At 37.3% G+C, this 24146-nt stretch overlaps 1 protein-coding gene across 1 annotated transcript; it reads left to right on the forward strand.

Annotated features, from left to right (window-relative positions):
* Window positions 1-2249: 2249 nt before the first annotated feature.
* Window positions 2250-9463, forward strand: FGF3 (fibroblast growth factor 3). The gene is made up of 3 exons (XM_063437672.1): window positions 2250-2780; window positions 5793-5896; window positions 9018-9463. Exons 1-3 carry the CDS (start codon window positions 2507-2509, stop codon window positions 9348-9350), a joined length of 711 nt encoding a protein of 236 aa, XP_063293742.1. The 5' UTR covers window positions 2250-2506; the 3' UTR covers window positions 9351-9463.
* The last annotated feature ends 14683 nt before the right edge of the window (window positions 9464-24146 follow it).

The raw sequence follows: 24146 nt of genomic DNA on the forward strand, positions 1-24146 counted from the left end.
GGTGCTTGCTTACAAGTCCCTACATAATGTTGCTCCAACCTACCTATCCTCCCTAATGCACAAATATGTCCTGTCGAGGCCCCTGCACTCTGCCGAAGACCTACACCTATCCTCTGTCCTTACTCAAGACTTCTCGAGGGCTGCACCTTTTCTGTGGAACTCCCTTCCCTTCTCCGTTAGATTTTCACCCAGTCGCCACTCCTTCAAAAAATCTTTGAAAACACGCTTCTTCAGGAAAGCATATCATCTAAACTTTTAGCGGATTTTTATCCCCCATGATTCCTCTCCTGCAACTGGCAAAAATAACCTACTAAGTTCTCAGTGATTATTTTTCTAGCAACCTATATCATTACCCCTACTTATACCTTTTGTGTCACTATACCCCACTCACTCTAGCATGTAAGCTCATTGAGCAGGGCCCTCAACCCCTCTGTTCCTGTGCATCCATTTGTCTGGTTACAATAATGTGTCTGTTAGTCCACCCATTGTACAGTGCTATGGATTTTGCTGGCGCTATATAAATAACAAAATAATAATAATAATAATAGAACAGTTTTAATGACATGATCAAAGCAATGCAATTGCACAAGAATTATCAACAGATCTGGTATACAATTTGTACCACAGCTTCTTAGAACAATGGGATATTTTCTACTTAATTCTGTACTGCCTTCAGATTCCATGGTGGGCATAATTTAGGTTTTTACTTGCTGGCTTTGTGTATTATCTGACAGCTCCATGTGAATTGAATCACTTGGATTTGTGACATGACTGATAACGTTAAGAGGGGGTAGATGCTAACAATGAAACTCTCCATTTAGGCACATTCCTTCAGGCCAGGTGATGGAAAAATCTCTTAGGGAATTTCTATTTTAGACTAATAGCGTTTTGCCAAAAATGGTAGAATGATCTTCTTTTCTTCATCACTTGGCAGACTGTTCTTTAAAACTAGTTAAATGATTAAATATGTAATGGAGAACAAATCTCCTATCCATTAATATGAAACTAAAATAATTGATTTTGTAAACCCATTCAGTGTTGGAGAATATAAGAAACATATTATATACAATGCATCGCAAATGGCCATCTTGGCAGTAAAAGAGTTAACATTTAGGAGAAATCCTGAGGTTTTACCCATTCTCAATAGGTGATTTATTGACAGGAAGTCTCTGTTAAAAGTGGCACTGGCTGCTCAATGACAATGACCTGATTTTTGACTCACTTCATTAAAAAGGAAACTAAACGCATTAAAATAAATGATCTTTAATGTTATAACAATAGGCTTCCAATTAGCATGTATGACATGTGTGAATATTCCCATATTGTACTGTTTGAACAACAAGTAAACCATCTTTAATTAATTTAGCAGTTTCACCTTCCTACTAATAAATAACCCTTCAATTATGCTTGATGAAGTGACATGTGTGCCTAAAGTGCAACAAAGGGCAAAAAACAAAAAAACAAAACCACAAAAAAGAGAACAATTGTACATTGCCCTCATCCCTCAGGAGGACTTCCACTTAACTCTTTCCACTGATTGATAATCCACATTATTTGTCTTTATTACAGTTCCTTTTTGAAGGTAATGAAAAAACACTGGGTATTTTCTTATTCAAAGTGAAAGCTTGTTACGTTGTGGTGATTGTAACAAATTGCCATAAAGGAAAGTTTCTTTAGAATTTAAATAAATTGTCTTTCAATTCTTGCTAGAAAGGGAACACAGCTTCTTAGAATATCCAAGCCTGCCTCCTTTTTATATGCGCCTTTGAAATGTGCATTTTTAAGAGTGACTTTGCTTAAGTTGTTTCATTACAGCATCATTCATGCCTCCTTGTCACCTATTGTGATTTGGATTGATAGGAAAATGACCAGACCCTGGGGACCAGTCCTTAAAAATCCTCAATGTATAATTTTCAGATACATATAATTGTCCTTTTTGGAATTTTCAAAGGAAGAGTTGGGCATAAACCCTATCCTCTGATGAGCTACCAAAGCTTTGTGATGTGGTTTTTTTTTCCTGCACTGAGCCACTGTAAGTAGCGCTGTGTAATTTTATCCAGCCTGCAGTTTTAGTTCACACAAGACTGATACCTTGCCTTCCTCCTTTGTATCAATTGGTTGGAGATCTGTCTATTGTTGCAGGGCTTGCTTTTATTTCAATGCTGTCGAGCAACACTTTTTTCTCCGTCAACTCATAAAATTCAGTAGCATTAGTACTTTTCTTCATCTTGTTCCCCCTCCCCTGTCTTGCAATTTGAGAGATGGCTAAACTCTGAGCACTGCAGCTGATCCAAGAAGCTGGGGCCTTTGGTTGCTATCTATTTATCAAGACAAGAAAGATAAAAGGTCAGATCGAGTCAGATAAAGCTGCCAATGTTTCATGCATCACAGCAGTGTGATTTACCACTTGGAGAGCTGCTAACAAGACATCTTTAATGGGACCCCTTATGTCATTTGCTTCAAGACTTTTTCTGCTTAAGGGACTTTGTGTTTGGGCCATGCCACAATGGTTATAATTTGGATTTTGTTGCTGAGTTCTTTTGATCTTGGCCCACAGATATCCTGGGCTAAGAGCTTGTCTAGTACTGCTAAAGTACGTTGTACCAGAGGCAAACTGTGTGACCCCAGGCTGAGGAGAGATGCTGGGGGACGTGGGGGAGTCTATGAGCATCTTGGAGGGGCACCGAGGCACAGAAAGCTTTACTGTGCTACCAAATATCATCTTCAAATCCATCTCAATGGGAAAATTAATGGAACGCTGGAGAAAAACAGCATCTTTAGTAAGTTTGTCCAAATAAGTGAATGTATTGAAGTTTTTCTTTTTTTCTTTATCTGCAATGTTCTTTATTTAATGCATTAACTATCTGTTGTTTCTTACAGTGGGCTTGTTGCATTTTAATGTAAAGCAAACCTTTATTTTAAGGGGTTTATTCACTAAACAGTGAATTGTGGTGAACTGAAAATTCAGTTTCCTCAATTTAAGACAAAGTATACAAGTTGTTATTATAGGTCATTTGTGCATATTGCTCTTAATTTTACAAATTTGGCTTTGGCAAAGTTAAAGTTCACTGCTTAGTTTATACACCCCTAATTGTTTAATGTATTGGAGCAAGAGTAAACAATGACATTGTAATGTGTTTATGGTATAAAAAGAGAATAGTCTAGTGAGAGATTGTATTAAATTAAATGCAAGTTATAGGTAAAAAGTTATGTCAGATAAAAAGATGAGCTGAAACTCACTGCATTCATCATAGGGGCATCATCAATGCCCAGAACAGACTGGAGGCTTTTAATCAATCCATATTTTAATTTCACATATATCTTTGGCGTCTGTTTTGGTCCAAAGAATAGATGCATAAGTCAGTATATTACATTGCCACTTTTTTAAACAAAAACGTTTTTCTTTTCTGCAAATAACTATGCAATCTGTTTGCTTTCAGCCTTAGCCAGTCTAGACAAAGAAACAAACATTTTTTTTCTTTATTAATACAAAGACCTACGTTCACCTTTTTTCATGTTGTCTCCTATTTCGTTTGGTAGATGTTTTCATTGAATGGGATAGGACTTTCAAACGAAAGAGCATTATCTTGCTCTATGTGTGCTTTTCTCTGAATTAACCTGGAGGGTAAGGGTGTACCTTCATCCTTCAGCTGGGTCCGCAAGCACATAATCTGTTTAAGAGTGTCTTATTTATTTATTAAAGGCATCCATTCTGGACAATAAGCATGTTATTACACAATTTGTTTAATTTCCCTACTTTTAAAGCCTCTTGTCACTAAAATCAAAATCAGAATACACCCTCTCTATTCCAATCCAATTGTCCCAGCTTGATGTGGACAGTAAATTCATTTACATATCTGTTTGTCATTCTTTTACATATCTGTTTGTCATTATTTCGAAAAGAGTAGGACAGTGCAACATTTAGATCAGTGATGAGCTAAATTAATGTATATACACCTGGTTACATTAATGAGTTAATATTAGCTATATTAAAAACGTTCTCTCATATTCCTTTAACACACATGGTAGTACAGGATGTTGGAAAAGTCTTGGCATGCTATGGAATTGGGGTTTTATTAGTAAAGGTAATAGTTTCATATAAGGGCAGCGAGGGATACAGAAATTTAAATGTGCTGTGCCACTTTAATTCTGCAAATGACATATCCAGTATTACAGAACACTCTGCTATAGTGCTTGGTAAAATCTGTACCTGTAAACGGTTTATGTTAATTCTGGATTTTGGGAACACAACATATAGATTTCTGTGGTTCATGTGAATATTGAAAGGATTAACTGGAACATGATCAAATGTTATGGGTTGTACCTTTGAGCAGAAAAAAAACCATGTGAATAAATGCAATATGACCTTTGTGGGAAGGGTTTGGTTAAAAAACATTTAACAGCATCTTGCTGACAGGGAATGCACTGTGAACAAGCTCAAGCTGATTCACTGCATAATGCTTATCAAAAATAAACTCATCCCTTTGGCACTCAGATGGTTAAATTAGAGTAGGATTTCAAGGGTTTATTGACAAACCTGTAAAAAGCCATAATAGATGGAGCTTAGTTCAGTTAAGTTTTCAGTCTCGCATGTCAATTGCTTTTCTTCTTTCGGACATGCTTTTTAAATAACACATGTTGAACCTGACCTGTCCATACAACAAATGCCAGGGTGATCCCTGGGAGGCCCTGCAACAATACATAAGATCTTTGGGCATTGTACGAGTTCAGTCCTGGCTAAAGCTACTTATTCTCAATAAAACAAATTAACTGTGCTGTCTATTTGTTGTAATGCATTATCCCAACATTTGGGATTTCACAGATTAAACCTGACTGCTTCACCAATCGAGTGTGCCACTAATACCCTGCAAAATATTGTTTGTTTTCCTAATCCCCAAATACTTTTAAAACATTTAGACTCTTGCTTTTGATGGCAAACAGAGATTAGAAAACCTCAAAGGATTGGGGAGGAGTAAGGAAACCACTATTTCCTAAAAGGAAACTCTACTTATGAAAAGCTTTTAAAGACATCTCTCATGCTTCATGGACAGCACATGATCACTCACAACACATGTGCAGTGATACTCACACAGTTGTGAAAACTATTCCTCTATATAAATGAACAAGCCATGGTCCTAGATATTATTATATTGGTGCCTTTCTGCTGATGACAAATGTTTCTCAACATCAACAAAAACATGTTGGCGACATTCATTAAGGTGCCTTTTTTCTAAACGAATGAATAAAGGAAATGGCCACACCTTTGCCAATGTTCAATGTATATTTAGTTTAAATAAACCTGATGAGCAATTACATATTTTTTTACAAACATTAGAAACACTGAATCATCACAACGTTTGCTGCTCTTGAAAAAATATAAAAAGAGCATCTATTTATGGAGCAATCTCCATAGAAACCAAAAGAATGTTCTTGCAGACTACTCCACTTTTAGCACTTTACCCCGTTAAAGCTCTTTGCCCCCCCCCCCCCCCCCCCGATGCATTGTGTAAATAATTATCCGGGTATACCAGCAATCACAGCCAAGTGACTTAAATCTTCAGTAATCAAAGGAGCAGTTTAGGTACAGCACGTCTTAAATAGTTACTGATGAACATAGCTGCTCAAACTTGTTTTTATACGTATGTGGTATACACTTCACCACTAACGCTGTTAAAACATAACAAATTAGTTCATTGATACTGTCGTGTAGCATAAAGAAATAATACATGGGAATTTTCTAAATGTCATGCATGGAAAGTAGGGATTAAATAATAGGTTTTGTTTATTTCTAGGTATATTAGAAATAACCGCTGTGGATGTGGGAATTGTCGCCATCAAAGGCCTGTTCTCTGGGAGATATCTTGCTATGAACAAAAGAGGGAGACTTTACGCCTCGGTGAGTGCCATGAAATGCCAAAAATCTTCTTTTCTCTGAATCCAAACATAATAAAAAGGTGTTTCTTGCAACAGTTACTATGCCTGCATGAGCATGTGTTTGTTTTACTTTGCAAAGGCAAGGACTGGGTTCATGTTAGCTCATAACAGAAATAAGAATCCTGGAAAGCATTCTCATATACACGGCTCATCATAATACTTCCTAAAGCAGCATTGAGTGATAATTATTTGACAGTTACTGCACCCTATAGAACAATAATACTGCTTAACCTAGGCTTTAAATAGTTAAAGAGACCATAGAGGGAAAAAAACAAACAAACATTGTGTCATAAAATTTTCATTCTTTAAATTATTATTATTATTTATATAGCGTCATCAACGCTGTACAATGGGAATCTAAAAAACTATTTATACATATAGTCAAATCTTCAAATGGTGTGACAGATTTTACTAATACGGTATATCTCTGAAGTGATTAACGTCTACACTATCAAGCTATCTGTTCCACTAGAGTCCATTTTTTGTAAACTAGAAAGAAATGTGCATATTCATTTTCATGTCATATACCCAGATGAGACACTACATAATGATAAAACAACATCTCTGCTGGACAGTAAAAAAATGTCTTTAAAAAAAACAAAAAAAAACGGAAGAGAATAGCTTTCTTTGAATTTGAAAAAAAAGTGCAAACAAGTGCTGAAGGTATGCCGCTCATGAATACGCAAAAGGGGCAGTGAAGAGGTTAAGATTTCCAATGGCCCATTTGGAATGACAACAGCAAGAAATAATCTGTTGCACAGGTCACATCTGGAAGGATACGGTGTCTGTGGGTCTCCGAAGCTATATCAGCCTCGGGGCCAATTCAAGCGAATGACTTGTAACTGTGCTGTAGCAGTAAACTGAATGCTGTGCTTGATGTACTTAAGCAGATTTACCCTGAGCATTAGATTTTTCTCTTTATCGCATAAAACACTGTGAATTCTGATAATACCCATTATGTCCCTTAACTCCTTCAGACTTTTATGAAAGGTAAATTAGAAGCATTCTAGTAGGAAATTAGAAAACACTAGACAAGTATTCCTTCCATTTCATGGCTTATTTATCCAAGGCGCACAAACAATGACTTCTTACTAAGCAGATTGGTAATGATATGTCATGTTTGTTTTTTGTTTTTTTAATTAAGATAAAAGCAAATACTGTGTTAAGGTGTGCCGAGTGGGATAGTAGGAAAATGTGACTGGGTCATCTTACTTCCCAACACACGTGCATATTTTTCTATGCTACCTTGCACATGCATAGAAGCTTCTACGACATGTGCATGGAATCATGGGACTAAAATCATTTGTATCAAAAGTCAGGGTGCAGGACTGATCATCGTGACATGGTATCTTCATGTAACATTAAGAATGGACCCTGCAAAGCACTAATGATATAACACATGCCTCTGATCATTGCATGTCATATATATAATAGGTTTATATCTGAGGTAATAAACAGGGAGCCCTCTAGTCGCAATGGACCTAAAGACCTCATGATGCTCAGCAATCATTCTGAAACAAAATGAGTATATCTATGGTTCGGGAGAAAATCTCTGTTTTTTACTCCTTAACAGCTGTTGCATTTTGGCTAGCAATAATCTGTGAGTGAACCTAAAGATTTCACACATTCACAACAAGCTCCCAGTGCTGTGTTATGCAATAATGTATCTACTTGGTAAATAAATCCCATAGAAAAGCAGAAACTGAGAATTTATAGACATCTCCAATCTGTTAAAAACACACACACGTATGTAAATGTGTTTGAAAAAATGACATCTCAATGTCATATTATAATTATAAAAAAGTTGTTGTCACATCACGGGAGTGCTATTCAAAATCGTACCTGTTACAAGGGGTCATAAAATGAACTCAGCATGAAAGTAAAAATAGGATTGAATGGCCCAGTGGTACCCCGTTGCCATCACCTGTGTAACAAACATGATCTCAGCCTGTTGATAACCAGAAATAACGCAATCTATATTATACTGAATAACGAACTACATGTAGCTTTTAGTGGAATAAGGGTGGAACATCCTACTATAGAGGAAGCGCTCTTTTGACTTTTAGGCAACAAAGTGAGCAAACTCACTTAAGACTTAATTTGTGAGTTTACATGAGAACAGGAAAATGAAAATCTATTGTACATGTAGTGATTACTCAGCCACTGACAGGCAGGTTTGTTTAGTTACCCTATCTGTTTATTGAAATAAGGTAACACGAGCTGAGCTGTTGATAAAGGAAGGTTTTTGTATCTTATCTCAGTCTTATGCCTTAGGATGTGATTGGTTACAAATGCTTCTTCCTTCTTTATCCTTAGGATCATGCATTGGTTTGTGTACTGTTTAGAAATAAAACATCTGATATATTCTCATTTATCAAACGTGTAGTGAAACTACACACATTGATGTCACTTGCTTCATCTCTCCTACGCTCCCACAAAGCCAATACCAGCAGCATCCTAGATTCCAAATATAGATAGCAGAGGTTCTCAACCTCTTTTCGGAATCCCTACGAGAACACAATCTGAGGAATGCAATAGCAAATTTCTACTTTGTGTGATACGTAATGTTAATTCACCAACTACCTGGATTTCTCAAAATTGTACGTAATAAAGGAGGGATCTTAAATCTATTCACTTCACATAACCTTACTTATAAGAAAAAGTCAGAAACAAAATTGCAATATCTAATGCATTTGAAATATCAGCTTGGGTAAGGGATGGGTAAGATATATCATAGGTACACTCGCTGACTTTTTAAAGAAAGGTAGTATTTTGGGTGCTTTTTGTCTTTTTGATTTACTCTTTATTGGGTAGAAAATTTGCAAAAATGTACTTTTATAAGATAATTCCCTTAAGACCCAATGGCATCCCATACTGTCATCACAAACTGGTTCGGGCAGACCAGGGTCAGCAGGTGTAGGATTATCAGCTTTGTTTATTGATTAGATTCTTATGTTCAGATAAATGGCTGTTGGCCATGAACAAGTTAAAAGGATTTGTGATCTCTTGAGCTCACAGGTAGTTGCCAGCTGTAGGTATGTTACCTTGATAAAATATTAAACTGTGTTCTTTCTCTGTTCCAGGAAACTTACAATCCTGAATGTGAGTTTGTGGAGAGAATTCATGAGCTAGGTTATAATACATATGCTTCCCGCTTGTATCGGACTGTTCCGAATGGAGCTGGCACAAAACGCAAAGCCAGCGCAGAAAGACTTTGGTATTTATCCATCAATGGCAAAGGCCGACCTCGGCGTGGTTTTAAAACAAGGAGGACTCAGAAATCTTCTCTGTTCTTACCGAGGGTGCTAGATAACAAAGACCATGATGCAGTGCGGCTGTATCATACAAGCCCAAAGTACAGAGAAGGTATTTTAAAACCCTCAAAAGGCAATGGAAGAAAGAGGAGAGGACATTGAGGAGATAAAGATGACTAATTCTCCCCAAAAAATTAACTCTAAGAATGCATCTTCGACAACAACAAGAAATTGTAGGACCACCCTATCGTGGATAGCACAATTCGTATGGCTGAAAATGATGCATGGATACTTGAGTCATCAGTTCGTGGGAGATTTTTGCCTAACTATTTGTCATGCCCAAATGAGGACCTGGCTCATTACGTTTAGACTTGTGCTACACATAATATATTTAAACAGCTACATTTATATTAGACTGTGATATATATATATATTTATATATATATATATATATATATATATATTGAAGATGACAGCGAAAAAGGGTTCAGCAGTGGAAGCTAATTATTGTTAGCACCATAATCGGACACCATTCTCTCTGAACTTATGAGAGCACAGAATTATAAAACTACATGACTGACTATCACGTGCCCTACCTCAAATTGCATTAGGATTTTGTGTTCTTGTTCATTGTTTTGTGGAAATTAATGCGTAAAAATATCTTCATGAAGATCGGAAAATTGAGACTGTGTCGAGAACCTCCATTCAAACAAACAGGAATATACATAAAATATATACATTTATAAATCTATTAATGTCTGATTGAGGGCAAGTGTTATAATGTATTTATTGCTACCAAATGGTCATTTAATATCTTTGTGCAGATCAATAGACGGTCATCATCCCAATGTGGAAGTTAGAAAGGAACCAGTACAATTGATTGTAAATGCAATGAGCCAGCTTGCACACTTCTGTTACAAGTATTTTATGATGTGTTTAGATCAGGGGTAGGCAACCTTCGGCTCTACAGATGTTTTGGACTACATCTCCCATAATGTTTTTACAGCCATATTGCTGGCAAAGCATCAAGGGAGATGTAGTCCACAACATCTGTAGAGCCGAAGGTTGCCTACCCCTGGTTTAGATAAACCCCAATGTTCACTATGATATGTTTCTATGTTGATGTTGGTGCTTTCTAAATGCAGGATAATTCTACTAATGTTCGCTGTGCACAAATATAATTTCATAAGCACTTTACACTAGTTTTGATGCATTTTTCCAAGAGTGCTATAAGGTAGCCTTTAACTGTGCACCCTTGAGTAAACTAGAACTCAACAGCTCCATTTCAGGATTTTGTTAGAGACGGGAATAAAGTAATAGAAGGCACTAATTATTTTAGAGTACTAGTAAAAACAGACATTCCTCAGATGCTCACTATTTCACATCTACTGTGTTTATTGATTTCGTTTTTTTAAATGCATCCGACTTTAAAATGCTATGAAATTGTTGTGATGGCAAAAATGATTATTAAAAGACATGACAAAACAATAAATGTTACATTTTATTACAGATTGATCCTGTTGCTCGAATCGGTTAACCCATTTAAACTTTTCAGGCATTCACAATAATTTTATATTTTGTTATTTTTCACATAATGTTACTTTTTTACCTTTTTTAAACAAAAATATTTTTTAAAAAATGTAAAGCAAAAAAACGGATTTTCTAAAATAATGACTTGCTAACAGAAAAATGTTTTGCTGTATAGGAAATCATATTTTGTAGGAGACAATACAGGAATGATTTACCATAATTCTTTCAAAAATATGATATAAAAACCCAAACCAGATTTGTTCCTAGCTTACATGTTTTCCAGGTATCTGATCTTCCCCCAGGGGAGTTTGCTGAAGTCTAGGAGAGATACCAAAAAAGAGAAAAGGGTTGTACCCAATCATAAAAAACACAGGGTGCTAACTGAGTATGGGTCAGCATGCCCCAGAGAATATATTTTAAAGAAAAAAATCTCACTGTGATACGTTTAAAGCAGCTTTAATGGATCCTCAACGTTCTGACCTGTACCCAGATCTTTGTCAAGCTTGATAAAGACCTGGATACAGGTCGAAATGTTGAGGATCCATTAAAGTTGCTTTAAATGTATTACAGCGAGTGCCTGAGATTTTTTCTTTGAAGTCTAGAAGAGAGTCACTATCTTGTTACAGCTCTTAAGCAACCCCATGTTTCCTATTCCTTTTAATGGGACAATTAGCCAGTAACTCTAATCAATTTGCGTTAGAACCACACACGTGTACGAAGTTCACCAGTGGCGGCTTCTTTTCATTTTTGAAACTAGTTTTCATTACTTTTTTTAATAGTTGTGGCTAATTTCCACATGTGCACATGACTATTCACTAACCTCTTATAAAAATCTGGGTATGGGGGGTTCCTCTGGGCAGAAGAACACAGAAAGGTGAAACATTGCTGTAAAAAGTTTTTGTATTGAAGTAAAAATTTTAAAAAAATCACTATGTATGGTATACATTTTTCATACAGTTCTCTATCAGATGGTTTGATCCGGCTTTGATCCAAAGAATGTCCCTTTAGATGAGCTGAGATTGCCGCTGGAGGCAACTTTGGGGTTGAACTGTTCGAGAACGTATTAAAGCCTTGAGATGAGGTTGTTTTGGTGCCTGGAGTATCCCTTTAATCAAGGATGCGAAAATCACAAGTATCAAGCAGTAGTTGCGCTTAAAATTCTATAACATGCACTTAAGTTTTTGGCATTTTAGGACGCATGCATTTTTGACTCCTACAGGGTGCCACTCCAAGCATTATAACCATTTAAGCACACTGTAGTGTTTATGATGACAGGACCCTACACCTGCAAGTCTGTGTTCTAAAAAAGCATCTTTAGTGAAATATCTGAATTTATGTTCCTCACCATAGGTCCATCCGTGGATTGTCCACCATTAACCTGCCAATTTAATTTCCTCATAACCTGTCCCAGTTGCACATATAGTGTCATCACACAGTGCATTCTCACACAAACACAGTAGCCTCTACCACTGCAAGTAGCTGTGCTGCAAGCGCCTGACAGCCAGTACTCCATACACGTGCACACAAAGTCCTTTTTATTAAACACGGTCTGTGGAGTTGCTGCAAAAGGAAAGCAGTTATGTCGGGTGGACACTAATCTCAATGCTAGTGATTGCTGCTGTAGCCATTCCAATGCTTTTCTATTAGAATCACATGATTGGTGAATTGGGCGGCTAGCTGTAAATGTAGCTTATCTGTAATACTTTTCTATGAAAATCTATAGCATCAATAAATGAGGAGCGAAAAACAAAAATGGATAAGGACCTTCATTAATTTGTTTGTTCGCTAACAAAAGGTAAATTATGACAATTTTCATTCTTTTACTTTAAATTCTCGAATTAACGTAATTAATTCGGCTTCAAAGAAACACTGTTTTTATTTTGGTAACCCATTTATCATGATTTACTGTGATCATGTGTGTACATGGGCAACATGCACAGAATCATGGGACATTTACATGTACATTGAATGTGCAGGTCTTTCTACAGTATGTTACCTACTAAAATTGCCTGACCATTTACTAAAAATACTTACATACTTCCAGTTCTGGCTGTAGTGTGAATCCATGATGATTTCTGAAAAAGAAAAATATATATATTAAACAAAGAAAGCTGGCAAATAATGTTCATATCTGGGTCTATTAAAAATACTGAACACTTCAATTCTACGTGAATTCACATTTATTGTAGCTAAGCCTCGTTGTCTAGAGCAAGGGAAGTGAAGGGGTTAAAAGAAACAGATGACTTCGAGCATGGGAACGATGTATCAGTCATTGCGTCCTGTTACACGGAATGTTAATAAATACTTCCAGCTAGGCTGCAATTTGCCCTTTAATTCTGCATAACAACTTCCTTTCTCTCTTCTGACTTCCCATTGGTGCAATGTCTCATTATACTATATCCTTTTTATGGGCTTTTGAACTGTTTAATAAAGCACAAGTTCAAGTGTTTACTGTTTCCTTTCAGGATAGGATATAGTCAGATGGAACAGCTGATATAAAGAATAACTTGCAAATCCTTCCGAATTTCAGTAGAAAATGAAAAAAAAAAGAAACTCAATCACAAAAAAAAAAGGCTTAGAAATAATCTATTCAAGGAAGTATCCATTCAAGGAGTTTAAGAACGTCAGTAGTTATTTGCATTAGCAAATATGAGGATTAAGTGGATAATAAATTTTGTTTAGGCTGCATGTAAACTATATGCAAAGGGAGGGCTTATGACCTTGCACACAATTACAAAGTTAACACAATTACACACAGAGATTCCTGCTATTAACAAAGGGAGTAAATTGCTATTTGTAAGTGCCACTTGTTGACAATAGAATTCACACTTATGTCGTGATTTTTTTCTGTTAACACAACCATGATAGAAAAAAGGTGTAATATATCCCAGCAATGTCTGAGGTATAATGTAGTAGGACAGTGTACTCTTAAGTCAGGTCGGACACCCCCACGCACAGGGGCTCTATTGACATTCTTCCCTTCCATATGAATAATTGCATCATGTATTTGTTTTTACACAAATAACAATGACAAAGATAGAATTAAAACGTTATCACTGCATCATTTTTAATTAACTCCATGAGCAAACCCACTAAGCATTTTAGATTATTAACATTTATGGGCTATTCAAAGCAGAATATAATGGCAGGCATTATTGTACTGGGTATCCAATGCAAAAATAAGTGCAAGAACATGTTTATTTATTTATTATATATTAACAAAAAATACATGAAACTAAAGAGGCAGGAAAAGACAGAGTGGTGTCAAAATTAGTTGATATTTAATTTATTGTATTAGAAAGTCTTTGTTCCAAGCACAGAAGGAAAACATTTTGGCTCTACTGAGTTTTTGTCAACGGCTTGACAATCCTTATTAGAGCCGAAAATGTTGCCCTGGGTTTGGAATAGAGGACTTATTGCTTTTCCAGCACTGTGTGCTCAGGTCTTTCATTACATCATGAACATTGCTGGTAGTTGTGTTTCTGGGTTATGTAGCACTGTGGACACTCTCCCAGGTTTCCCCCAAACTACTGCCTTACAGATGTTGCTGAACTACAACTCCCATGATTCTCAGCCTATCTATTTCATTCACAGAATCATGGGAGTTGTAGTTCAGCAACATATGGAGGGCCTGAGTTTGGGGAAGCCTGCATCTAAACCCATGTGAGAGCCCTCCTTTAATTTTAACCATTGCCAGATTATTCATTAGGTGTCTAAGGCAACCCAGTGAGCCACTGTCTGGGCCGGCAGGTCCCGCACTAAGCAGGGCCTCCTCAAGTCAACCAGAAGATCAAAAGAACTTCATGCGCGGGCCTGTGCCTCCTCGCTTTGTGGAGTGAGCGTTGTGGTGTGTACCAAAATGAGATACAGACCACTTTAGGAATTATCCTCATGGTCCCCTCAGTACTTCTTGATGATTCAGAGTGCCACAGCTGGCGCTCTGAGTCATTGACGGAGTGAGAGAACCTCCAGGAAAAGCAATCGGGGGGGAGTCGGGGACATATACACACACACAACACTCAGCCACACTCAGACTCCCCTACACATAGACACACACAGCACACACAGCCACTCTCTTACAGCTCTTAGCCTCCTCCTCACAAAATACTCAGTCAACCCACACCACACATCAGACCCTGGGCTCAAAGAGGCAGCCTCAATATGGCACCCTGCTTAGGGCCCCAGGCAACCTTAATCCAGCTCTGATTTTCACCGTGCTACAGTGAAGGAGGATACTTTTTTTGTGACAAAATTGGAAATAAATTATGAATCAACTGCAGCAAAGTGTTAAATAACAAACAGTTTTTCTAACATATTTTACTATTGGACATGACTGTGGTGTTTTATATGCAATAACTTATGCACTAAAACCTGTGATGCCAAATTGTAAGTAAATGTGAATAAAACATTTTCACTGACATTGAATATGGCAGCTGACATGACAATAAGATAACTATGGTTTGTGTAAATGTTCTTATGCTGCCTTCAGAAATGATGTAGCGAGGATTACGATGATGTATCTATTTCGGAGCACAGTGTTTGATACTAATGAAAACTAATAACCACTTCCACTTCCAAATCCCCAGCCTCTGCCTAGCATAACAGGTGGCTGCTCTTTTTAAAAAGTGGCAATCCTTTAAGCTGGACATGGATATTAACAGAAACTCAGTAAAACTACAAGCACATTTTGCTTCAAAGCTTCATGTTACGTGCAACCAGCTTCCATGTGTTAAAAATGCTGGGCAGGTTGGGAAGTAAGTAGATTAAACAAAGAACAGTAGTTTCCATATCTATTAGTCACCAAATACCATGACCGAAAGGCACCTTAATGTATTATATCCAAAATGGAATTTTCCACAATAGATCAATTTACAGAAAGCATTCTTACATATAATTTAAGAATATATGAATGCTATTTTTTGCACTCATTATGAATGTTATTTTTTTGTACTTATTATGAATGTAATTTTTTGAAACTAATTTACACTGATTATGGTGCATCCATAATCAAGGGCACTCCAGTTGGTGCCTGCAACTACCTTCATTCAGTTAGCAAGAAGGTCCTTTTAATGCTGCTCATCATTTTAAGCTAGAAGACACCAACTTTACGCTCCCACAACATCACCTTTACTCAACAAACCTTGAGTTTGTTGGAAACAAAATTGGAACAAGCTCAACATCACAGTTAACTGATTTTAAACATTCCAAATGCACCCATGTGTTAGGATAACCTCCTGTATGAATATAATATGCAAAGGTAGACAGTTATCATGTATTAGCTTCAGCGGCAGTGTTCCAAGTAAACAAACAGGAATAATGCTATGCTGAAAACCAAATAAGCATGAATATTTCCGAGTGATGATTAATGGACTAGTAGGTAACTGTCTGACAGCATAACCAAAATGTTAACTGTATTTATAGAACGTGGATAATGAAACTGTGTGTTCGTGAAACATTTCCTGATACTCCTTATACAAAGCAGTAGACAGATATCCTTCACTTCCCATTTAAATGTAAAATGCACTGACAATGTATTAGTCTTCTTCTGGAAACACAAAATAGAACTGAAGTTAAATGAACACAAATATAAGGTGCTCTAAATCCATATGTTGCAATCAGCCATAAAGTACACATATTTTAGTATTTGTGTACTGTCAGAAAGGTACATTGCATAAAAAATATTTAAACTGATTCCGAAGTTATTCCTTCTGCAGCACCTAATGTGGAACACCTGCAGGATTTTTCTATCTAAAAGTTTGACTGCCATCCAGAGGAGAAAAGAGAGAGAACTTTGGAAGGGATGGCTGGACCATTAACTCCGCGTAGTGTGGTTTCTTTTCTTTGCCTGAATCAGGTTGTCCAAAAAGAGTCAACACGCTTAAAATATTTAACAAAAAATACTGAATTAAACAATATATTCAACCAAACAGTGGGTTATTGACCCTATATTGCTTCTTGCCATGTTTTTATTTTTATTGCATTATCAGAATTTACAAATCTATGACGGCTTTTAATTTTTTAATACATACTTCGACTTTTGCATATTTTATAATACAATTAATTTACAATTAGTTTTGGGCATAGGGTTCTGTTACTCATAGGGCAGCGATTGGTGGATTACACGACCGAGCAACAGCTGCTATGTGCAGGTATCACTATACATTCAGAGCCTCTCCAGATAACACTATGAAGGGAGAGGAGCTGGGGAGACAGAAAGTAAGAAACAAAATTATTAAGTAAAATGCGAATAGTTTGAATTAACAGTGAATTCAAACTAAATTTAAACATTTAGGCCAGAAAAATAGATGAATTTGAAATTTTCTATAAGTCAGCTATCTAGTCAGTTTGCTTGGTTTGACCTAAAATTTAAAATTTTCTTTGAAGTGCCAACATACTTTAGTGAATGAAAGCATGGTATACATTGGAATATATGTCAGCATCTGAATGTAATGTAACAATGTTTCAAAGAGATCCAAAACAATGAAACTAATAATCAACACAAGTTTCAAAATAAAGTTATAGGATGAAGGTTGTGAAAGGAGGGTAATTGATGATACAGCAGGAATGGACAAATCAAAGATGCCAAGTCAAGTGCTGTAGCCTGGGATTTGTGAGCCCGTTCCCTCCGAGGCGGGCAGGTGGCTGAGGGAGCTGTGAACTCCCTGCTCTGCTCCCTCACGTGTCACTTAGTGATGCCGGGGCAGGAATATTACGTCATCCGGCCACAGCATCAAGTGTGCAAGGGAGCAGAGCAGGAAGATTACAGGTCTCTCCCTGCCTGTCCACAGTATGGGCAACCAGCTGACCACCTCCACTCTCCCCAGAAAAGCAGATCCACTCCAGATCTCCGAACAGTAGGGAGGTTGAGCGGACTTGAATTAAAACATATAATAATTTGTGAGTGTGTCAATGTGTGTCTATCTGTCAGTGGGTGTGTCTGTATGTGAGTGTGTCTCTGTGTGTGTCTGTCTGTCTGTCAGTGTGTGTGTCTGTCTGTGCGTATGAGTGTCTGCGTCTGTCATGGTATGTGTGTCTGTCTGTGATGATGCCTGTCAGTGTATGTGTGTGTGTCTGTCTGTCAGTAAGTGTATATGTTTAGGTAACCAGCCCTCCTCCGATTGCATGGGAATGGTGGATTTACTTAGCTTTTTTTCCACCCCGTGTCATTTTCCCCGCAGATGGCCCCACCTTTATGGTGGAGATCATCAAGCTTGATTATCTTAGTCAATCCAGTGCTTTTTCATAGGAAAGTATTGGGAAGCTATTGCGGACGCGCTGCAAAATGCTGCGCCACTCAGCATCTCCTCATAGAGATGCACTGAATCAATGGATCTCTATTGGGATCCTTCAGCGCATCCATGCAGAGTGTGGAGACGCTGAATGTAGTTGCTGCATACTGAAATAGGAAGCACTTTTGTGGCCGTCTGAGTGACTGACTCTAGAGTGGGTGACACTAGGCAAAGTAGGCAGCAATGTAAACACTGCTTTTTCTCTGAAAAGTCTGCAGGAACAGGCTGTAGACACCAGAACCACCACACTAAGCTGTAATGATCCTGGTGACTATAGTATCCTTTCAAAAAATTTATTTTTGTTGTTAAAAAAAAGATTTATAAGCTAAAAACAAAAATCCTGGCTCCTACCTTTTTAGCTGGCTCCTAGATTCAAAACAAATGTGTCAAGCCCTGTGATACAGGATGCATTTAGTAAGACTGGTTATATCCCAGGACATACTTAAAAACAAGAGAAATCTCAATATATGCATCCTGGTAAAATATTTGATGAATAAATAAATTAAATAAATAAATAAATAAATATAGTGAGGAATTTAATGTAGAAGTGGTTCATTACGAACTAAAACACCAGTAGTGGTTTCAAGTGTTTTTATTTTTAATATGGTTTTGTGTATGGATGGGTTTAGGGAGTGGATATACACAGGGTCATTCACTAACATTAGAATTCAAATTGAATTTCAAATTTAAGGCCAAAGTAGCTGAGCTGGCATCAGAACTAAATTGGAGAATTTTTCTAGTTCGGCTATTTTGACCTTGAATTAGATTTTCACTTACTCTGAATAACTCTGTCGGGATTCAAGTTTGAAGAAAAGTTTGTCTTGGTTTTCAGCATAATTAACATATCCAGCCACTCTGTTTGAAAGAGGAAGGATTGCTGTTGGATTGCCTACCTGTGATACGCCTGCTAATTTATCTACTAAACTGGGAATTGTCGCAAATTAGGGAACAAAAATATTTAGGTCAAAATAGGCAGACCGCAATACACCCCACCACCTCAGAGAAAAACGACTAATGCAGTAATTGCTATTGCATGATGCAAAATAAATACCACTGAAACCTTAGTAAACATACACGATAAGATCTATGGATGTGACCCTTATTCCACACACCTCCATTTTGTACTCTTGCATATGGCTGGGTATGTACATCACTGATCCAGCTACTAACATATGTAACCATCAGACTCTGAAGATATATGGTGGCAGCATGGTGGGAAAGCCTCAGGGAAGTATATCTCCCAACCCTAATCATTACTCACAAACCTCAAGTGCAAAGACTCCCACAAATCTTTAATAGAATTCACCTTCCCTTACAGACAAACACATAAAATGTATCTTTTATCCGTGGTTGTACAAGGTTAATTTCTGCAACACTAAAAGCATTATTTTACTCACCCACCATGAGTGTACTGTTTTGTAAACTGCCTACATTTCCAAGATGTCATTGTACTTGCACTTTTATTATAAATTCATATCATTTTAGGCGCACACATACATTTTATAAAATACTCTAAGAGTGCTAAGTGAGCACACTATGCCATTAACTAAATTTAGGATAGAAGGACACCATGCAGAGGCACTTGGCAGTATTTATAGAAGTAATTAGCCTTATGTTGCAGCATTTTAATATTCAAACGCTGCTTTATAGCTAGAGCTGTGAAGGAAAGTTTATGCATGTGGGTATTTAAAGAAGGCTGTGTATGTGGATATATGTTTCATGGAATTCAATCTCCTAACACAAAAACAATCTGTTTATAACTGTATCTCATGTCAGAACCAGGATATATTTTTACCTCTCGGTATTACATATGTCATGTTTTGCATATTTCCTCTGGAAAAATGTGTCTCAGAAAGTAAAAAAAAAACAATTACAATTTTAGAAGAAAAAAATAGTTTTAAAAGCCCTCAAAAATACAAACAACAAATATATGTTTACTCAACAAAGACTACCAAAATTATGTGAAATGCAATGTGAAAGCTGCGTGACCATAAGCCCAGGCCATTAATATTTATACAGGGATATTTACTAAAGTGCGATTTGCGGCAAATACAAAGTGAAAACGTTTGGGCCAAAATAATCAACTTAGAAAATTTCGCCAAGGCATTTCTGTTTTCAGTTTGGCTGTTTTGACATTACATTTAAAATTCACATTGAATTGTTACATTAGTGAGTAAATAACCCTGATAGTGATTACCTGACATAATACTATCAGGGCTAAACTGTACTGGTAAATATATTTAACATTAAACACATTTTTAGACCTACATTTGCTTGTTTAGTTATCAAGGAAAAAAAATTGATTACAATCACAACAGACTCTGTCATGTATGGCATTGAAAAAATGCCTTTAACTCACATAGGAAAGTTCTATCAATCTCTAAAGTGTGTCAATAAAGAGCAATTTGGTATATCAGAGCCAGATTAAATGTGTTGGATGCTCAAAAACATATATTTACACTGCATTCTAGTTTCCCTTGTCTAAACCACCATAACAAAAAAGTCACATTAAAGGGACACTGTAGATACCCAGACCACTTCAGCTCATTGAAGAGGTCTGGGTGCAAACTCCCATCACCCTTAACCCTGAGCATGTAATTATTGCAGTTTTTATAAACTGCAATAATTACCTGTTAGGATTAAGTCCTCCTCTAATGGCTGTCTACTAGACAGCCACTAGAGGGACTTCCGGGTTCTTAGACGGCATTAGTATGTCTAAACGATGGTGGACGTCCTCACGCTATGCATGAGGACTTCCAGCGTCACTGCAATCCCCATAGGAAAGAATTGAATAATGATTTCCTATGGAGGAGATCCTAATGTGAGCAGCGCATGCGCATTAGGTCTCCCCCACGGGTGGATGTTGGTGGGGGAGGAGCATGGGCAGAGCTGAGCCAGCACCGAGGGACAGCGGTGCTGGACCCAGGTAAGTGGCAGAAGGGGTCCAGCACCGCAGGGGAGAGGGGGGGGGGAGGGGGTTGGAAAGGGGGGTCTTGACAAAGGAGGAAGCTATTGTGCCAGAAAAACAAGTTTGTTTTCCTGGCACTATAGTTTCCCTTTACCACTTTCAGTTTAGGACTACGGAGCATCATGTTGCAATAAAATGTGCTTAAAGGGACACTCCAGGCACCAGGACCACTTCTGCCCATTGGAGTGGTCTGGGTACCAACTCCCATCACCCTTAACCCTGCAAGGCAAGTGTAATTATTGCAGTTTTTATAAACTGCAATAATTACCTTGCAGAGTTAAGTCCTCCTCTTGTGGCAGTCTACCAGACAGCCACTTGAGGGACTTCCGGGTTCTTAAAACACAAAAAGCCCTCACACTATGCCTGAATCCCCATAGGAATCCCCATAGGAAAGCATTGCATAATAGGGAGATATGGAAGCATTTTACAACCTTCTAAAACGTTTTTGTCAATAACTGGAACCTAATGTATCGATTAACCAAATGGACCAAGTTATGACCAAAGGCTCAATCTGATTGTAAGTGCAAAATTCATAAAATGATATGGGAGAACCATTTAATTGGTTGAAAAAATGTCTTAAAAAAAAGTGACACTTTTTTCATTCATGCTGTGAGGTGTCATGGAATATAACACATATGATCTATGGTCTCTTTCTGCAAAGACACTCTTGCTAATTCACCTCACCTACATTCTGATGTACGAGAATTTAAAAAGTGCTGTGAAGGTAACACCTTTAATTGCCATCCCTTTTCTTCACTGAGATAATGTGGCATTGGTGTTTAATGTAGCAACTTACCAACTGAATTGTTGATCTACCCAGCAATTTATAATAATGTTCCATTTAACCCTCTTGGGACACAACTTCTGAAATAAAAGGGAATCATGATGGAATATTTCCATCATATGTCCTTAAGGAGTTAAATCGATCACTTTATTATCACCAATCTTCTAAGGTAAAATTTAGATCAGGATCTTTCTCAGTTCTCGTTCCTGGTATTATTTATGATTATAAATCTGTTTCCTCCTTTATTTGTTTACCAAAAGAAAAATCTGTGTACAGACTCAATTCAAGAAATCTGCAATGCAATACGTTGTACACCATTGCAGAGTGTAAGGTAAATTAAGGTAAATTAATTTGGATTAAGGCGGCCTCCAACTGACCTGCTGCAGAAGCCAAAATTGTCTTAATCTAAACAGCAACTATTTGCATAAAGGTTTTTGAGGGGGTAAAATACATAAATTTCATGTAGAAGGAAAACAGACTGAATGCTATTATGCTAAATACAGTGAGGGAAAAAAGTATTTGATTCCCTGCTGATTTTGAACATTTGCCCACTGACAAAGAAATGATCAGTCTATAATTTTAATGGTAGGTGTATTGTAACAGTGGAAAAAAGAACAAAAATAAATAAATAAATAAATAAATTCCAGAAAACCGCATGTCAAAAAAGTTGTAAATTGATTTGCATGTCAATGAGTGAAATAATATTTGACCCCTCCAACTTAGTACTTGGTGGGTTTTGTTGGCAATCACAGAGGTCAGATGTTTCATGTAGTTGGTCACCAGGTTTGCACACATCTCAGGAGGGATTTTGTCCCACTCCTCTTTGCAGATCCTCTCCAAGTCATTAAAGGACCTTAATGTGCGTCTTCTTGAGCCACTCCTTCGTTGCCTTGGCTATGTGTTTTTGGTCATTGTCATATTGGAATACCCATCCACAACTGATTTTCAATGCCCTGGTCTATTTCACTCATTGACATGCAAATCAATTTATAACTTTTTTGACATGCGTTTTTCAGAATTTTTTTTTTTTTTTAAATTCGGTCTCTCACTGTTAAAATACACCTACTATTAAAATTATTGACTGATAATTTCTTTGTCAGTGGGCAAACGTTCAAAATCAGCAGGGGATCAAATACTTTTTCCCTCACCGTAAAATCTCAAGATTTTTTTTGTTTTTTATTTCTTTCAATGGCTGCATATTTAAACAGTAGCAGGCAAAGTCATTGGCCACCTAATGAGAAACAGATGATCAGACATGATCTGTGAACAATGTGAGAACCTGAAAATTCTGCCTGTTATATACACACAAGGTAGTGGTGCTGAAACTAACAATTCATTGTTATAACTTCATCTATTGTTTATACTTACCTGACAGCTAGGCAAAAATATAGAGGAACCCATCAATCATTTAGTTAATACTTTTCTAATGTACAGAACCAACTAAAAAGGTTCACACATACATAGGTACCAAAGAGGCAAATGCTAACAAATAGAAAAGCTGTTTTAAAATCTAAAGCACAATAATTCATATTTATGGAACCGTGTCTCAAGAACTATGTTGAATAACGTGTCTTTTGGTAAAGATGACTGCAGAATCAATCATTCAAACCGGCTACTGAAGACCAAAGATAATTGCGGTGCGCAATCTTGCACCACATCCCCAATAATAAAGGTTATCAAATAATATAACAGTTCACAAAATTAAATCTTTTTTGAAATCTTACTTTATTGAGATGCAAAACTGTATAGGATTATTAGCTAGTATAATACATTTGAGAAAGTGTCCTGGACCTCTGGGGGTGAGCACCATGTCACACTTTCTACACAATAAATTTGTCTTGTGTTCATACAGCGCAGCCCTCACCCTTGCAAAACAGCTTCTCCTTTCCTCTCGTCCCACCACGTGTCCGCTTGATCCTATCCCGTCCCACCTCATTAGACCTCTCGCCCCTTGTCTGGTGCAGTCGCTAACGCACATCTTTAACTGTTCTCTCTCTTCTTGTGTTGTCCCAGCTCCCCTTAAACATGCTACTCTTGTACCTGTCCTCAAAAAGCCATTTCTTGACCCTACCTCTCGTCCCACCACGTGTCCGCTTGATCCTATCCCGTCCCACCTCATCAGACCTATTGCCCCTTGTCTGGTGCAGTCGCTAACGCACATCTTTAACTGTTCTCTCTCTTCTTGTGTTGTCCTAGCTTCCCTTAAACATGCTACTCTTGTACCTGTCCTCAAAAAGCCATTTCTTGACCCTACCTCCCCTTCCAACTATTGTCACATATCACTACTCCCTTTCTCCTCAAAGCTTTTGGAGAGACTCGTCTTTACCGTCTGACTTGCTTCCTCAATTCCATCTCTCTCCTTGACCCTCTTCAGTCTAGATTCCGCC

The sequence above is a fragment of the Pelobates fuscus genome, chromosome 12, assembly GCF_036172605.1.
Source record: "Pelobates fuscus isolate aPelFus1 chromosome 12, aPelFus1.pri, whole genome shotgun sequence".
NCBI classification, from domain to species: Eukaryota; Metazoa; Chordata; class Amphibia; order Anura; family Pelobatidae; genus Pelobates; species Pelobates fuscus.

What these genes read in the sequence shown, in the direction of transcription:
- FGF3 (XM_063437672.1), top strand. Translation starts at nt 2,507, where the DNA reads ATGGTTATAATTTGGATTTTGTTGCTGAGTTCTTTTGATCTTGGCCCA. An exon ending in GGAGAAAAACAGCATCTTTA is followed by an intron (nt 2,781 to 5,792) that starts GTAAGTTTGTCC and finishes GTTTATTTCTAG; the next exon opens with GTATATTAGAAATAACCGCT. An exon ending in GAGGGAGACTTTACGCCTCG is followed by an intron (nt 5,897 to 9,017) that starts GTGAGTGCCATG and finishes TCTCTGTTCCAG; the next exon opens with GAAACTTACAATCCTGAATG.